This window comes from Delphinus delphis, chromosome 2 (assembly GCF_949987515.2).
Source record: "Delphinus delphis chromosome 2, mDelDel1.2, whole genome shotgun sequence".
NCBI classification, from domain to species: Eukaryota; Metazoa; Chordata; class Mammalia; order Artiodactyla; family Delphinidae; genus Delphinus; species Delphinus delphis.
In genome coordinates this window covers 91,323,703-91,339,905 of record NC_082684.1, presented here as the reverse complement: position 1 = coordinate 91,339,905, position 16,203 = coordinate 91,323,703, and the positions used below count along the sequence as shown (strand labels likewise).

Genomic DNA, 16,203 nt, shown 5'->3' with positions numbered 1-16,203 from the left:
ATTATAGTACTCCCAAGTTAGGAATTAAGTTTAATGGGTTTCTTTTTCATACTTAGAGGAAAAACTCTATGACTATATTTTAAAATTCCATACGGTAATTAAATTTGTTTGAGAACCTATAACTGCTTCAAATATAATTTCCATCAGTATATAATAAACACAACCCAAAACCAAAATGTCCATTATTGGCCAATCTAGTAGAAGATTTCTTATGAAAAGTATAGTTTCTCCTCATTGATTGCTACTTGGAGAATTAAAAACTTTAGTCTTTTTGTAAGCTCATGGCGTCATTCTCAAGAACAACCTGAACTCAAAGAAATTCAAAGCCATTCATTTGGTGAATTGCAACCTGTCATCAATAACTATTTATTGAATGTCCACAGGGTGCATAGGCATTGAAGTGGCAAGTGATTTATTTGCATGATTCAAAGGATTTCTAAGGGAAGTCCGAAGATTTGAAGACGTTTTTAAAGATGCAAAGCTGTGTGTGCTACTCTAATTTAAACTGCCCCTACACGGAATGGTTAGAATAGTCTGGGTTTGAGAACTCTAGGGATTTCAAACACCCAGAGCCGACTTTTTTAAGCGAAGACCCCATTGGGTGCCAAACGACAGATGGGGATGGTGGTGAGAACACGGCCCCACCAGGGGCTTCTGGACAAATCAAGCCCTCCCCGGGCTGAAGCAGGGCCGATTGCGGCCGCGTCGGTCATGGCCCGCCACCCCCTCCCCTCCCCTCCCCTCCCCTCCCCTCCCCCCCATCAGCTCACACCATCTCCCAGTCTCCAAGCCCCGACCGGTTCTCGCGAGATCCGGGCAACTGAGCGCTCGGGGCCTTTTCAAATCGGGATCCGTTACCGCTTTCCCAGCCGCCGCCATTGTGGCGCTCGGAGCCCCTCAACGCAGGCGGCGCAGGCGGAGGCCGTGGCGGCGGGATGGCCGACGCCGACAAGCCCGAGGTGCTTAGGGCAGCTGGCAACGACAGCCCGCATCGGCAGCCCGCGGAGCCGCCGGGCGAGCCCCGGCGAGAACCTCACCCGCCCGAGCAGGAGAAGCAACCGCCGCAGCACGGCAGCAGCTCCAATGGCGTTAAAATGTATTGTCTTTTCCTCCGGGGACTGGGACGAGGTGGGGGGAGCGGGAAGTCGACCGGGGGGCCCCACGCAGGGCTGAGCCTTGGGCCGTGGGCGGCGGGAGGTGCAGGTGCAGCCGGCCCTCCCCGTCCGCCCCGAAGCGGGGGATCCCGGGTGTGCGCCTGGGGTCTGGCGCTCCTTCCCTGCTTCTGGCCCAAGACCGTGAGTCACCCCTTCTTCCCTGACTTCGGCTGGAAAACCTTTCAGCAGAGGTCGGCGGCCGCCACAGTTTGCAGAAAAATGGTCCCCCTTTTAAAGGCCAGTAGTTAGTGTTCATCACTAGGGAGTAACTAGGGATGACATCATCGGACATTTTCTCTTAACCACCGAAGACGTTTGTAAAAGGAATATCCCCCCATCTCCCCGTCCTCATTCTGAGCTTTATAAGTTCACTGTTGTTTTCTAAAGTATGTATTAATTTCTTAACTGATATATAGCAAGAGGAAGTTTAGTAATATGCTGTGAGACTGAATCCATTGTTACCCTTGAATTGGTAAGAGGTACTTTAAAAAGGGAACTGTGCGTGGTGCCTTGCTCCGCCCCCCCTCAACTCCCTCCCCCTGTTTGTCAGCCACGCAGGCTATTTAAAAAAAAAAACTCAGTGCGGGATGGTAGGATATTAATTTTGGTAAAATGGTAAAATAAGATCTTTTTTAGTTGAAAAAACCCCACTACTTTTAAGATTGCAGCTGTCATCAGTACCGATAAAGAAGGTAGTTGATTCGAATCCATAATAATGCTGTGCTCCCCTTTGTTCTTGTTATATAGGGGGAATATGAAGTCAGGCATTTGATTTGCACATGCCCAGCTCTTTAAACCTGAAGTTGAAAGTATGTTAATAATTTAGTGAAAACACTAAATTTAGTAGAAAGTGAAAGTGAACATAAGGGTCACACAAAAATAGGAAAGGTAAATGTTCTTACTTTTCTTTTGTATAAGAACCTGTGTAAGAACAGACCTGGACCAGTCTGTTTAAGGGTTGACTGCAGATAGATAAGGTAGGTTTCCCAGCTCTGTTATGTACTCTTGCTCTCAACTGGATTTGAATAGGATAGGCAGTATCTTTAAGGCAAAATAGAGGTGGAACCTGGTGCACTTAGTAACTGAAGTCCCAGAAAGTGAATGAAGCACTTTCTACCCTGCCTGCCAAAATGTGGGCTTTCAGGGATTTGGCATCATAAATACAAATGAAAACTAGTAGAATGATAAAAGCATTTTGTTTATACCTAAATATGGGCCTGCCACCTCCTGAACCAAAAGTACAGCCTTGAATTATGGAGAGAAGCCGTGCTATACTTGGGTATGATTAGTTTAATAGTCTTGGTACAGATAAAGCTGGTATCTAAACCTCCATTAGATCTAAAAGGCTCTAATCCCTTTTAAAGTCTCACTGGGGTTTAGCTAGACAGAAGAGGACAGAGGTGGGAAAAGAATCCCTTTCACTTCTGATTGAGGAAGAGGAAAACATAAGGTGAAGCAATGTTACCAGTAAATACAAATGCAGATTCTTTTCATATTGCTTATAATTCATCTCTCTCCCTCTTTTCCCAGTTGAGTAAAGAAGCCAATTTACTGTCAGAGGTTTCTTGTACTGCTTATTCCTTAAGAACATATAATGGTCTATCTGGGTCACTCACACTGAATAACTAGGGACATTTACCTGCATCAGTCTAACAGCCTTTTTTTGTTTCGACTCTGGGCACCAACTGGAGTAGTTTACAACCCAACACATAAACCTTGAGTTGATTCACCATATATTTTTAATGATAAGAATTCATAGAGGTGATTAAAAATTACCAAATATTGCCTTAAAATATATGTTGCTTAGAAGTGGACAGAATGCTGTTTGTCATCAAGACTGAAATGATTTTTACTGAGGTTAATTCATAGTAATTAAGGATGGAGGCAGCTATGTTAGAGACAGCTATGTCTTACTCCTGTTTGTATTTCCCAAGTCCTTATATTTAAAAAAGTGCAATAAACATTTAAGAAATGCAGAAGTGAACTTATATGATCATGAAACTCATGTACAGAGGATTTATTTGGCATGTTCACATCTTTTGACAAGAAATTAAAGATGTCTCCCTAGGTCTCGTCTTTTTCTTTATGCCAAAATGGTATACTAGCTCTCCTTAAGTGAATAGAAAGAAAAATAGCAGTATTGTTATAACTCTTTATTATTCATGTGTGACTAAGTAACACCTTGGAGCATATGGAGATTCAGAGTTACATTACAGTGGTTGTATAAAATATTAAGTATTGGTGCAAGGTGTAGTGTTTGAAGTAGAGTAGTATTTTTTATTATATTAGGAGTAAAGAATGGAACCGGGCTTGATTTTGGATCTCATAGCATTATGCTTTTTAAGTCACATATTGAAACTGTGTGTCCTCATTTGATGTTGGATACTGGTTTTTCAGAAATTGATGTTAATTCGGGTAGACATAATTTAGTCTTAAGAGTAGATAATGTTTTTTTGACTTAGAATCATCACAGTTTTTATTTCAAGTACATTACAAGGGAGATTGCTTAGATGAATAGTTCTGGAATTATTACATGGAATTCTGGATGTAGTGCCAATATTTTGATATTATGTAGTATCATTTTCCTACGAGTTTTCACATATATCTTTACTGTCTTTCCCATAGTGTATTTATGACTTAGAAATGAGTTCAGAAATTGAGTAATTACAGTTCACTTTCTTAATAATCAGACTACACCTCTAGCAACTAAACTGATCTACCTTCCATAGTAATCTTAATTTATGCATTGTAGATGAGCAGTTTAACAGTATCTTTAAGATGCCACTAATTGGGGAAAGCTTGAAGAAATCTCTCCCTCTGGTCATCCCTTGAGTAATAAAGAACATATCCTATATAATAACTTTACCGCTTAATGGAATTGTTAGATTGTTGTAAGCTTACAACATCCATGTAAGAATAAAAGAACGTAGCGAGTGATTCAGAACTTTGTTCAGTTTTCACAGTTGGTTTCATCTAGGAATAAAATAGGCAGGGGAAGGTGTATTTGGATAGGGACTGTATAGATGTCTGCTCACCTGAACAGAGACTTAGTTTATTTTAAAAAACCTTCATTGAATTCAGCCTGTTATGTAAATAGGTTCTTTGGGGGATTAAAAAGAAGGGTTTGTTCTTGTATCCACTGTACTCAGAAACCAGAGAAAAGTGCTCTGTGGCTTTTTGACTGCTTGCTGCCATTTATAGGAGTGCCACTCTGTTCAGACAGGTAGGTACTTGCTAGAGTTGGACAGTTGAGAAGACCGCTTCCAGGCATGCTGTTTCTGATGAGGGAAGATGTTTGATAGTGAAGGTGTCCCTGTCAAGGTCTAAAGAGGTAGCAAAGCATGTTTGGCCCTAATGTGTCTTCCTTGATTTTAGCAGTTTTTCTGGCAGACAGTAGCATCATCTATGGGTTCTTAATTTACTATTCATTCAAAAATTAATATTTATCAAACACATGTTACCACGCTAGATGCTGCTGACACCAATGCAGATAGTTTTTGTTCTTGTAGAGTTTTACATACTATATTTATGGCTGCGTTGTTACCTGCTCAGAAAAACTGTCTGAAAACTTCACTATATTGTGGAACAAATGACTACAGTAAGAGGTGTGTGTGGAGCACTGCAATGTATAGATTCCCACAGTCGCTTGGCTTAGAAGATAATATAGAGCCTGGATTATGAAACCTGATTGGTTGTCAGAATAATCCAGAAAGCTTTAAAAGATTTAGATTCCTGGATGTCATTCCCAGAGATTTTTCTTAGTATATGTTTGTGAAAAATTGCTTTAAAATCGAAGTTTTAATTAAATAGTTTTAAATTCACTAGGGTAATTAGTGACTTAAAAGAAATATATTGTTTCTTCTGTAAAAAAAAAATTACTTTTGAGAAGTAAATTGCATTTTTAAAATGTATCTCCAGATTTTTATCTTTAGGGTTTGCTTTAAGTGTATACTTAACATGTTATAGGTGCTTGGTGGATAGCATCATATAGTTGTAATGTGATTGCAATCTTATAAATTAAATATTTTTCCAGTTAGGACCTCATTAAAAAGTAGATTTGTAGGGCTTGCCTGGTGGCGCAGTGGTTGAGAGTCCTCCTGCCGATTCAGGGGACACGGGTTCGTGCCCCGGTCCGGGAAGATCCCACATGCCGCGGAGCGGCTGGGCCCGTGAGCCATGGCCGCTGGGCCTTCTCGTCCGGAGCCTGTGCTCCGCAACGCGAGAGGCCGCAACAGTGAGAGGCCCGCGTACCGCAAAAAAAAAAAAAAAAAAAAGTAGATTTATAAAATTCTGGTTCATGTTGCATTTAAGTACTGCTTCCCTTCTCCATCCCATCCCACCATTTTAGGTGATACTACTAATAAAAATGGCATGATTCTATGAAGTATGCTATCCTAGTTTATATGTTAAAACACAGAAAATATTGGGCATGAAAATAGGATACCTTATCATTTTTCTATGTTGACCAATTTGGGAAGAGACATAAATTATGAGAGTTGTATGGGAGTATATAGATAAAATTATGTTTTAATTATGTTCTTAACGCAGTGGAAGAGGAAAGTTTTGGGAGGAAACCATTAACCTTTAAGAGAGAAACTTTTTCTGGGTCTCATTTTGTAAATTAATTTTTGTAGAGTTCTGAATGAGGCCCAGAAAGTTAATTCTCCATTAAAGGTGGAAGTTTTAATATACTCTAGGAATAAAATCACCCATTTTACCCTCTTGTCAGGTTCTAACAACGTTTATTAAGTAGTATGATGGGAAAAACTAGGTTTGTTTGAATGCTGCAGCTATTTAATACAGAATAAAAGGAGGGTTGTTAAATGAGAACTTTGGTAATATGCCCAAATCATTGCTTTGAAAAGGCATTGAGTAATTTCAAAGCCAGTAGGCTGAGTCTCCAGCTGCTTTGCTGAGGTCTAACTTAGGGGAGAATTTTGTGAAGTGAAATGATAAATATGAAATATTTATTTAACGTAGACTTACATTATGGAAGCCCTGCTGAGGTTTTCTTTTTGTTGTTCTGTTTTTTGTTTTATTTTTAATTTACAGGGAGAATGATGAATCGGTCAAAGAAGAGAAATCTGAATTAAAAGAAAAATCTACAGGAAATAAGAAAGCCAACAGATTTCATCCTTATTCAAAAGATAAGAACTCAGGCACTGGAGAAAAGAAGGGTCCAAATCGTAACAGAGTTTTTATTAGCAACATCCCATATGACATGAAATGGCAAGCCATTAAAGATCTAATGAGAGAAAAAGGTAACTATTTTTGAGAAACCCATTGTTGGATAATTTTCCTATAGAATGAGAGGGAGCTAAGCAAACTTTTTTTTATTCCTTTTAGCCACACAGACTCAAAAAAATGATTTTTTTGACACATAAATTAATCTTTTCCTCTTCTTTCACTTGACACAATTTCATTACAAGGTAGTACGGATAAATGAAGTTTTTTTTTTTTTTTTTTTTTTGCCATTTTAGTGGGGTAGTAGCGAACCAGCATATGCATGCCACCAAGAATTTTGTTAAAGTGATTGCTTTGTCTAGTTGAAGTTTTTATAGCTTTTTAAAGGCCTATTGCATTAGGTAAGCAATATATTTAGCGTGTTAACGTATGAATAATAAGGTCTGATTTTTTTTTTCCAAAAGCTGTTTTGTTATTATCCTGGTGGAGTCTGGAATCTGGCTGTGGAATTCATTTTGTTTGCATTGTCATGAATGCCATGATGCTGTCTCTGCAGTTCTATATTAAAATTGTGTTACTGCTGTTGCAGTTTTGTTTTCAGAATAACCTGAAAACCTTCATTTTATATACATGGTTGATTTTGGGGAAAAATATTTTTAATACTTGATCTTGTAAAAGTTAGTTTTGTTATCTCTTGAAAAATTGAGTTTCAACAGTCCTGCAAACTACTTACTTGGTTTTGAGGCTGATCTCTTCTAATAAATAAAAAAAATTTTGCATTGGTGTATCTGTTGTAAGGTGACAACTATTTGATTGGTTTTATTCATTGACTTTATTTAGAAAGTGTGTGGCTTGCTGTGAAGCATGACTTGTAAATTTAGTTTACTGACGGCAAACAAGATTGAAGACATTCAGGTAGAAAGTCACCTTAAAACAGCTGTTGTGTGTAGGCGACCAAAGTTATTTGAAAAGTGCTAATGTTGATGTTTTTAATATGATAGGCTAAGGGACCATTTGTATGTATATGTGCATTTGTTCACCAACTATATCATGCTGGCCAAAATATGATCTGTAGCATGAATTAGGTTAATATGGTTGTTAGCTTTTTTAGAGAATGTGGATGATGTACATTTCTGAAAATTAGTTAAATTTACATAGCCATTGACAGGAGGTATGTTGGTCTGGTTTTGATTGTTGGTGAATAATAGGTGCTTTTCTGTAGAGTTGTGCACAGGTGTGCAGTAAAGCAAGATATTGGTGTTTAAATGTATTGTTTCTTGGTATCTTCCTTTTGTATGTCTTATGTAGTTGGTGAGGTTACATACGTGGAGCTCTTTAAGGATGCGGAAGGAAAATCAAGGGTAAGTGCTGTGGGCAATCATCTGCTTGAGGTTTAAAAGTTCCTCAGCAGTTTACTTTTTGTATAATACTTGTACCAGTTTTTGGAAACTTAAGTTTCATTTTGCTTTACTTTATTATGAAAGATTTGAGGCTTTATACTAGCAAGTCTGACACTTATACAAACCAAACTAGCTGCCTTGAAGGGATGGGTTTTGTAAATGCTCATAAAGGGCGTTCACTTTTCTAATGCTCTAAGGTAATGCTTCTTAGCCAATAGATTTTAATATAGGATATTTTTTGTTGTGTTTTGATGTCTTTAAGGATATTTTAAAAATCACTGAATTGATAATATTTCCTAAGAGTTCTATGAGAGGCCTATAGCTTAAAGGTGTTAATTCAGAATGTACATTTGAAACTTGCACTGAAGAGCCTAATTTGGTAGCCTGCAGGACTACATAAAAGGCAGTGCTCTGACCAATTGGTATGAATAACATTGATGATTAAATTGACATAGAAGGAATTGGTTGATAGTAGATTTTGAATTTTAGCAAGAAAGCAATATATTGAGGAATATAATGGAAAGCTTTTTAACAATGTTTAATTATACTAGCAAAAACCAGTTGGGTGCATGAGAAATAAAAACTTTGTCATCACATTCAAATGGCACTTTGAACAGTAATATTGACAAGGAATTATATAAAAAATGATTCTACTAATTTGTTTCTTTAGTATAGTTCTTTTTTTAATATACTTACAACTGGATGCTATTAAATTGTGTGCAGCCAGTTTTGAGAACTTTAACATTAGATTAATATTTCCTATTTTGATTTTAATAAAATTGAAAATTTTACATTAAAAATTATTTGTGTACCATATATCTTTCAAAAATATTCATAACAATGTAAAGATAGGTATTTGAGAGCCTTCAGTTACTTCCTTGAGTTACTTTTGATTGAATTTGTGGGATGACATTACTTTAGTTTTAAAGAAGAAGCATCTAAAAGTAAAAATGTGCTCCAAACTTGTTAGATGCTAGATTCTACAATCTTAAATAGATAGATCTGAAAATTTACAGAAAATTTGTGGTCACGTGCCTGTTACATTCTGGAGGTCTGAAAGACAAAGAATGATTGTATTATTGATTTTTAATGATTTAAATGTTAGAATCTGCCATTAACTTCGTCTACTGATCCAGAACTTTTTTTCTTTTGCATATATTGACAAATCTACCTGGATATAGGGTTGTGGGTAAGAATTTTCTTTTTTTATGTATCTTAAGTCAAATTTAAACTTATGATTGGAAAAAAATCTTAGTACATAAACATTTCCTATAAATTTTTTCCCCATTAAGTGTGGTTGAATTCAAAGATGAAGAATTTGTCAAGAAAGCACTAGAAACTATGAACAAATATGATCTTAGCGGAAGACCCTTGAATATCAAAGAGGTAAGATTTCTTATATTTGGAATAATTTAAACATTTGAATTATAAGGACATGTCTTGTTTGGATTCATCTAGTAAGGTTATTTATCTGATTACAGCATTTTTTTTAAAGAGTAGATGCTTACTAAAGCATTATATAATTGATGATAGTTTTGCTTGTACATGATTTTCCTATTTGCCCTTAAGCAGTATCCTATGTATATGATTTGTTCCAAGTTATTATAAGCAGGGGTGTATGATTTTAAAAAATTACAGGACACAGAAATTTAAAGATGACAAACTTAAGGTGCTGACTTTTTTATACCAAGTTTATACTTGGTATAAACATTTTCAGTTTTTAGACTGTTATTAGATTTAAGAAATATTGTAGATATTCTTGTTGATAATTAAAGTTTGCTTAATAATGCAAATACCTTATGGATTTGAATAAAATTGATACTCACTTTTAATAAAATTAACCTGAAACTATGCCAGATTAAAATTTAAGAAAAGTAATAAATCGGTTAGTGAAATTTATAACTGGAACTTGGAAACCTTTAAAGTGGAGATGTTCCCGTTGTATGAAACAGTGTATAAATATGTTGACAAAAAAATGATTAGAAGATACATGAAAACCTGTTTACAGTTAGGTGTAATTTACCTTGGAAATGATTAACTTGAATAGAAGTCATTTTCATGTCTTTCTTTAGTTCATATTGTTGATCTTACTGAATAGTTGATCACAGACCACATAGGTATATATCCTTGCTAAAGTCTATAGTAAAAAATGATAGAGGATGTAACTTTGGGTCCCTGAAGAGTTTCCACCAACATGGATGCAAATCATTGTAGAGCAGTACTGTCAGTCACAATTTAATTTAGTATGGTATTGGTTTGAGTCCCAGATCTATCACTTTCTAGCTGTGTACTTAGTTGAGTTATTGTCTAAACCTTAGTAATTATAATAGTATACAGATAATACTTACCTAGTTAGGGTTTTTATGAGGATTAAATGGAGATACATTTATGAGGATTAAAAAAACTCAGGCTCTGGCATCAGAGAATCTGACCCAGGGCAAATTACTTAACTTCTCTGTTTTCTTATCACTAAAATGGGTATGATACTAGAATCTGTCTGATAGTGTTATGAGGACTCAAAGAGTTAATATATATAAAACAATAAATGTTACATATTTGTTAGAATTATATAAAGCACTTAGCACAGTGCTGAAAATATTGTAACTACATAATAAATGTTAGCTGTAATAATAATTTTTTTAACTTAAAAAAATTAATTTATTTTCGCTGCATTGGGTTTTTGTTGCTTTGCGTGGGCTTTCTCTAGTTGCGGCTAGTGGGGGGTTCTCTTCATTGCAGTACACGGGCTTCTTATTGCAGAGGCTTCTCTTGTTGTGGAGCACAGGCTCTAGGTGCACGGGCTTCAGTTGTTGTGGCACTTGGGCTCAGTAGTTGTGGCTCGCGGGCTCTAGTGCACAGGCTCAGTAGTTGTGGCACACCGGCTTAGTTGCTGTGCGGCATGTGGGATCTTCCTGGACCAGGGCTCAAACCTGTGTCCCCTGCATTAGCAGATGGATTCTTAATCACTGTGCCACCAGGGAAGTCCCTGTAATAATAATTTTGATTGTTGTTATTCCTGCCCAAGGTGGGAGTGTTACTGGTCCTTGGTCTCTTGTTCCTGGATATGAGATGATAATAGCTTAAAATTAAAGGCCATGCTGTCAACAAATACAGGTATCCCATATCCCTTTATTGGAGTCAGCTTCTGAATTTCTCTAATTCTATTTGAGCCTAGGGGCTTATTCTTTCCTTTCTTTTTAAATATTTTGACTGAGACGTAGAAAATTGGTAGAGAAAGTTTAGACTGTTGTAATCTGTGCCAGCCATTTATTTGGTAATTTTTATGCATAAGCCAGGACCAGTTTTCCAGAAATGTGCTGATACCCTAATAATTTCCCATAAGGGTGACATTTGTAGAATAGCCACCATTTGGGAAATTATTATTTTGAGAATTATGACTTGCTTTTTTATGATGTTTCCTATTCCTCTTCAAATGACCAGTGTTATATGGAATTTCCTGGCAGTCCAGTGGTTAGGACTCTGTGGTCTCACTGCCGAGGGCTGGGGTTCAGTTCCTAGTTGGGGAACTAAGATCCCACGAGGCTCACAGTGTGGCCAAAAAAAAAAAAAAAAAAGACAAGTATTATAGATTCTGTGTCTTTTTTTAACTGGAAAAAAAGTTTATTGGATGCTAAAGGCCAAGCCCGTATTGTTTGTGTTCTTTTAAGTTTTAACACATTGTAGATCCTCAGTAATATTTCAGAGACCCTATAATAGAGTTATGTGATCCAAGTTGATATAGGATACTCCCAGTTTTTACTTCCTAAAGAGAAAAATGGTTGAGTTTGGCCTGGCTAAATGATGAGGTGTTCTTTATTCAGTTAACTTTTTCGGATTAATATCTCTAAAGGTCCCTTTCTTGGAATTATCTGATTTTCACATGGGTGGCTGGGGTCAGTGCTGAGAAATACTAGTTCGAGTCTAGGGAAAAGTATATTTCCGATATTCATTAACAGATATTAGAATTGCATTTTTAAATTTAATTAAGTGAGGTTTAGTAGCAGTTGTAAACTTATTAGAGGCCCTCTCATAGCAGTGGCAGGCAGTGACTGGCAGGCTGACATCTAAGGAGAAAAGAGGAATGAAAATCATGCTACATAGTAGGTGGTTTTACATAATTTGTATTTTATATATGTTTTACATGTGTGTTTATATTTTTGTGTGTATATATGTTTATATACATATCATACCTAAAAAATCAAAATATAACAATGTTTTATTAATGTTAAGATGTAAAGGACAAACAATCTGACTATCGTAATGGTTCATGAAGCATCTTCCCTGCTATGTCCTCCTCCTTCCCCCATAGGTAACCACTATTCTAAGTTTTGTATTTGTGCAAGATTTTGAAACCTTAGACCTGAAGCATTTATTTATTAACTTAAAAGAGTTTTATAGCATTCTTCAAAACATTAATTTCTTTGCTTTTGTATTTCTTTTTATTTCTTCATGGTGATGGAATACATTGGATGCCAGAATACCTTTATTCTTACATTCACTTCACCTTCTATTTTCCAGCCTTCCTAGAAAATTTATTAAAGTCATCCAACTTTCTTTCTATTAGTATTCCCAGATGGAGGCCAGCAGAGTAGAGTTGATGGTTACATATATCATAATCATTTGGTATTGCAGATGATAGTCTATCTGTGTGTTTATTTGGTTTTTGTTTGTTTTTTGTACTCTACTTACTGAGATGAGTGAGAAGTATGTTTAAGCTTGCCTTTTTTGCTTTGTTTAAAGGCAGCATATTTCTCTTAAAAGTCAACGAACTTAAAACAAAAACCAAACAATGTTTAGTACCATTCTTCATGCCTTTCTTTATGTCCCTTCTCCTTCCATCTCAGATCATAATCATTGTTGAGGATGGAAAGAGGTTGGAAAGTGGATAATTGTATTTTGTTCGGGAATGAAATTTCCACATTATAACAGTTCCCCTCTACCCCAGTATTCCTGGGTTTTATAACAGGCTGTTCTTCTGTTGAAAGCTTTGAGTTAGTATGAATTTGTCATTACATTGGGCATATAGTGGTGGGAATAAGAGTCACAGTAAGTATTTTGTTCCTCTTTGAGTTATGTGGATTTATGTGTGTGTGCCATATACTTGTATACCTGTATGAGGGCAAAATTAAACTAATTTCAAGTTCTTAAGTGACTTTAGTGATTGGAAAGAGATATTTAATTGACATCCCTGGAGACTGAAATCTCTTGTCTATCCACAGGTTTTTATGGGACTGAATTCTCTGGATGAGAAAAAAGCTCACTCTTCAAGAGGGCCACTAATTTGAGCCAGTTGGGATAGCTGCTGTAGAATTTGAAGTTGTTATTTTAGTGATATAGACTTACTGATGTATCTGGTGGCATTTAACATTCACTGTGTGTTATAGGATCCTGATGGAGAAAATGCTCGTAGGGCACTGCAACGAACAGGAGGATCATTTCCAGGAGGACATGTACCCGACATGGGATCGGGATTGATGAATTTACCACCTTCCATTCTCAATAATCCAAACATTCCTCCTGAGGTTATCAGTAATTTGCAGGCTGGTAGACTTGGTTCCACAATTTTTGTTGCTAATGTAAGTTTAAGCTTTACTCTAAAAATTTGCCATTCAGATATTTAGTTCTAATCATGAGATTATTTAATTAGATGAATGGGTCATAGGTTTATAGAACATTTTGCTTGTTTTTAACTAAGCAAAACAGTAATTATTGTAAACTCAAACCCAATTTAAGTCCATAAATATAAGGTCAGAGTGTAAATACAAGTATTTAGGATTTTTTAAAACGGAACTGTGGAATTTATAAACACTTAAGCAGTTCTTGAAATTATGTACTTACATTATATGTGATTTTTGTTCATATTGGTAAATGGATTTCTTTCTTTAGCTTTGATACTTGATATTTGTGAATGTGCATGTTGTAGTTGGTTTGTCATTTGTTCTAAGCTTTTGGAAGTCAGTGATATCAACCATACTTTCCAAAATCTGAATTTCTGTCAGTAAAAATAGATATGAAAGTTTCAAATGTACAAAACAGGATTGAGCAGCTCTGAGAGACTGTTTTGGGAATTAAAAAAAATAAGGGTAAGGAACAATGTAGATGTAGCTTAACCGATCTTTAATAATTTAAGATGTTTCTACGTGAATACTATTGATATACTGTTTAACAAGAATTATAGTTCTTTATCTTTTTGAGAGTTTAGAAAAGACTTGTATTATTTATAAGTGGGGAGAGGAGTTAATAGGTGTGTAACTTTATATAATTTTATATTAAGCTTGACTTCAAAGTTGGTTGGAAGAAGCTAAAGGAAGTGTTCAGCATAGCTGGAACTGTAAAGCGGGCAGATATTAAAGAAGACAAAGATGGCAAGAGCAGAGGAATGGGCACAGTCACTTTTGAACAAGCAATTGAAGCAGTTCAAGCAATTTGTATCCTGATTTACACTTTAGCATTATTTAATAAGGTTGAAGAAGTTTGATACCGTTTTGTGGGGATTATGGAATTTAAGGTTGCCTGGCTTAGAAATATGTATTAGAATTTGGTCTCCAGCACATAAAACCTTTACTATGTCCAAGTACTAAAGTCACTCTTAAAACTTGAATTAGCCATATTGTATAGGCCTGGTATGAACTTTTTTCTACTTTCTCTTCCTACCACAACTAATTGTATACATGCTGTTGACAGTAATGTAATTCATTGTACGTTAATACAGTTGCTTTAAATGAAGCCTTGTTAATTTTCTTTTTGCAGTGGTTGAATTAAAGATATTTATAAAATAAAACTATAAAGCAAAGAACTGAAGATTTTTGAGTATGCGGAAGAGACTAATACAAATAAGTAAAATACTAAGGATGTTTTTTAAAATATTAGAGATAGTCTGATGCTAAATATGATTATTAAAAATGTGTTTGTGTTCAAGTATAATTTCATAGTTGCCTAACTGGCTTTCCTTGACTGAACCAACAGCTATGTTCAATGGGCAGTTTTTGTTTGATAGACCTATGCATGTGAAAATGGTGAGTTCCTGTATATCACTTCAACTCTCCAACCTCTTCAAATGTTTTATCTGCTCTCTTCTATGTTACAGATCTTTTTAATTATATATTAACCATATAATAAACTTTTTTGCAATTAGGATGACAAGTCTGTCCCTCATGAAGACTTCCGTTCACATGATAGTAAAACACCACAATTACCACGTAAGTAAAAGCTATTATTAGAAGTAATACAGACTATTCTTTTTCAATTTCATGATATGCTAAGCAAAACTTTATTTTTGTGCCTACTTCCCAAGTTGCCCACAGTTTGGTGTTTGGAGTTATGGAGCTAGTTTGGCATAATTGATTCTATGTGACAGACACTTTTCTTTCTTTTTGTAGTTTTTCCTGATTATAAAAGCAATATATACTAAAAAATTTGTTAAGCTTATATGTGAGGGGGAAAAAAAATCGTTGTGATTTTACCACCCATAAGTAACCTCCATTATAACATTTTTGTGCATTTCCTTCCAGTCTTTCCTTCTAGGTGTATTTTTTTACACAGTGGAGAACTACCATATAAATAATTTTCTATTTTTTTGTTTAACAAAAACATTAGTCTATGTTAAAAATTCTTTCCAGAATTTATTGGCTGTTGATAATCTATCATATGGATGCTCCGTAACTATTTCACTGTTATGTATATTGTAGGTATTCTAACATTTTCCCTTTAATCACCAATAGAGTTTTCTCTTTTTCTTTCTTTTTGTATACAAATCTTTGGCATGTTTTTGGTTATTTCCTTAAGATAGATATCTTGATGTAGATTTACAGGTTTTCAGGTATGCTTATTGATCAGTATTATCAAATTGTTTTCCAAAGGATTATAAAACAGCAATATGATGTACTTAACATCTGTGTCTCAATACCCCATGTTCAAAATGAGGATGCTTGATAGTACCTACTTCATGGGGTTGGCATGAGCATTACATGAATTAATATATAGTATATGTAAAGCACTTAGAACAGTTCTGGCATAATGTAAGCACTCAGTAAATACTACCTTGTGTTCTTACTTTTTGTTGTATTTTCTCTGGTTATTATTAAAGTTTTTTTTCCATAAAATATTTAAAATATACAAATATAAAATCACTCGTGTAGCTGTGTAGACCATATTTGTTTTAGGTGATTTTTCTTTAAAATAAAATTTTACAGGTAAAGATTCTTCTCCCCTACCACCTCCCACTAGATACCTTACCTAGAGGAAACAACTTATGAATACAGTGTTTATCATTTAGGTTTTAATAATTTGATCACACATTTATACATCCATAAACATTATATGAAATTGTTTTGCTGGATTTAAAATTTGGTGTGAGTGAAATTATATTGTGCCTATTATTCTGCAACTTGCTGATTTTGGTTTAACATTGTTTCTGAGATTCATTTATGTTTGATAGATTGTAGCTCTAGTTCCTTTATTTTAAC

At 35.5% G+C, this 16,203-nt stretch overlaps 1 protein-coding gene across 1 annotated transcript in view; it reads left to right on the top strand.

The window, feature by feature from the left end:
* Positions 1-805: 805 nt before the first annotated feature.
* The window catches only part of MYEF2 (myelin expression factor 2), a 32,434-nt gene continuing 17,036 nt past the window's right edge, over positions 806-16,203 (top strand). The window contains exons 1-9 of the mRNA XM_060005186.1: positions 806-1,096; positions 6,207-6,415; positions 7,647-7,699; positions 8,920-8,927; positions 9,031-9,124; positions 13,123-13,314; positions 14,013-14,166; positions 14,705-14,754; positions 14,874-14,937. Of these exons, the coding sequence (XP_059861169.1) occupies positions 936-1,096; positions 6,207-6,415; positions 7,647-7,699; positions 8,920-8,927; positions 9,031-9,124; positions 13,123-13,314; positions 14,013-14,166; positions 14,705-14,754; positions 14,874-14,937 (985 nt within the window). The 5' untranslated portion in view covers positions 806-935. The remainder of the gene's footprint in view (positions 1,097-6,206; positions 6,416-7,646; positions 7,700-8,919; positions 8,928-9,030; positions 9,125-13,122; positions 13,315-14,012; positions 14,167-14,704; positions 14,755-14,873; positions 14,938-16,203) is intronic.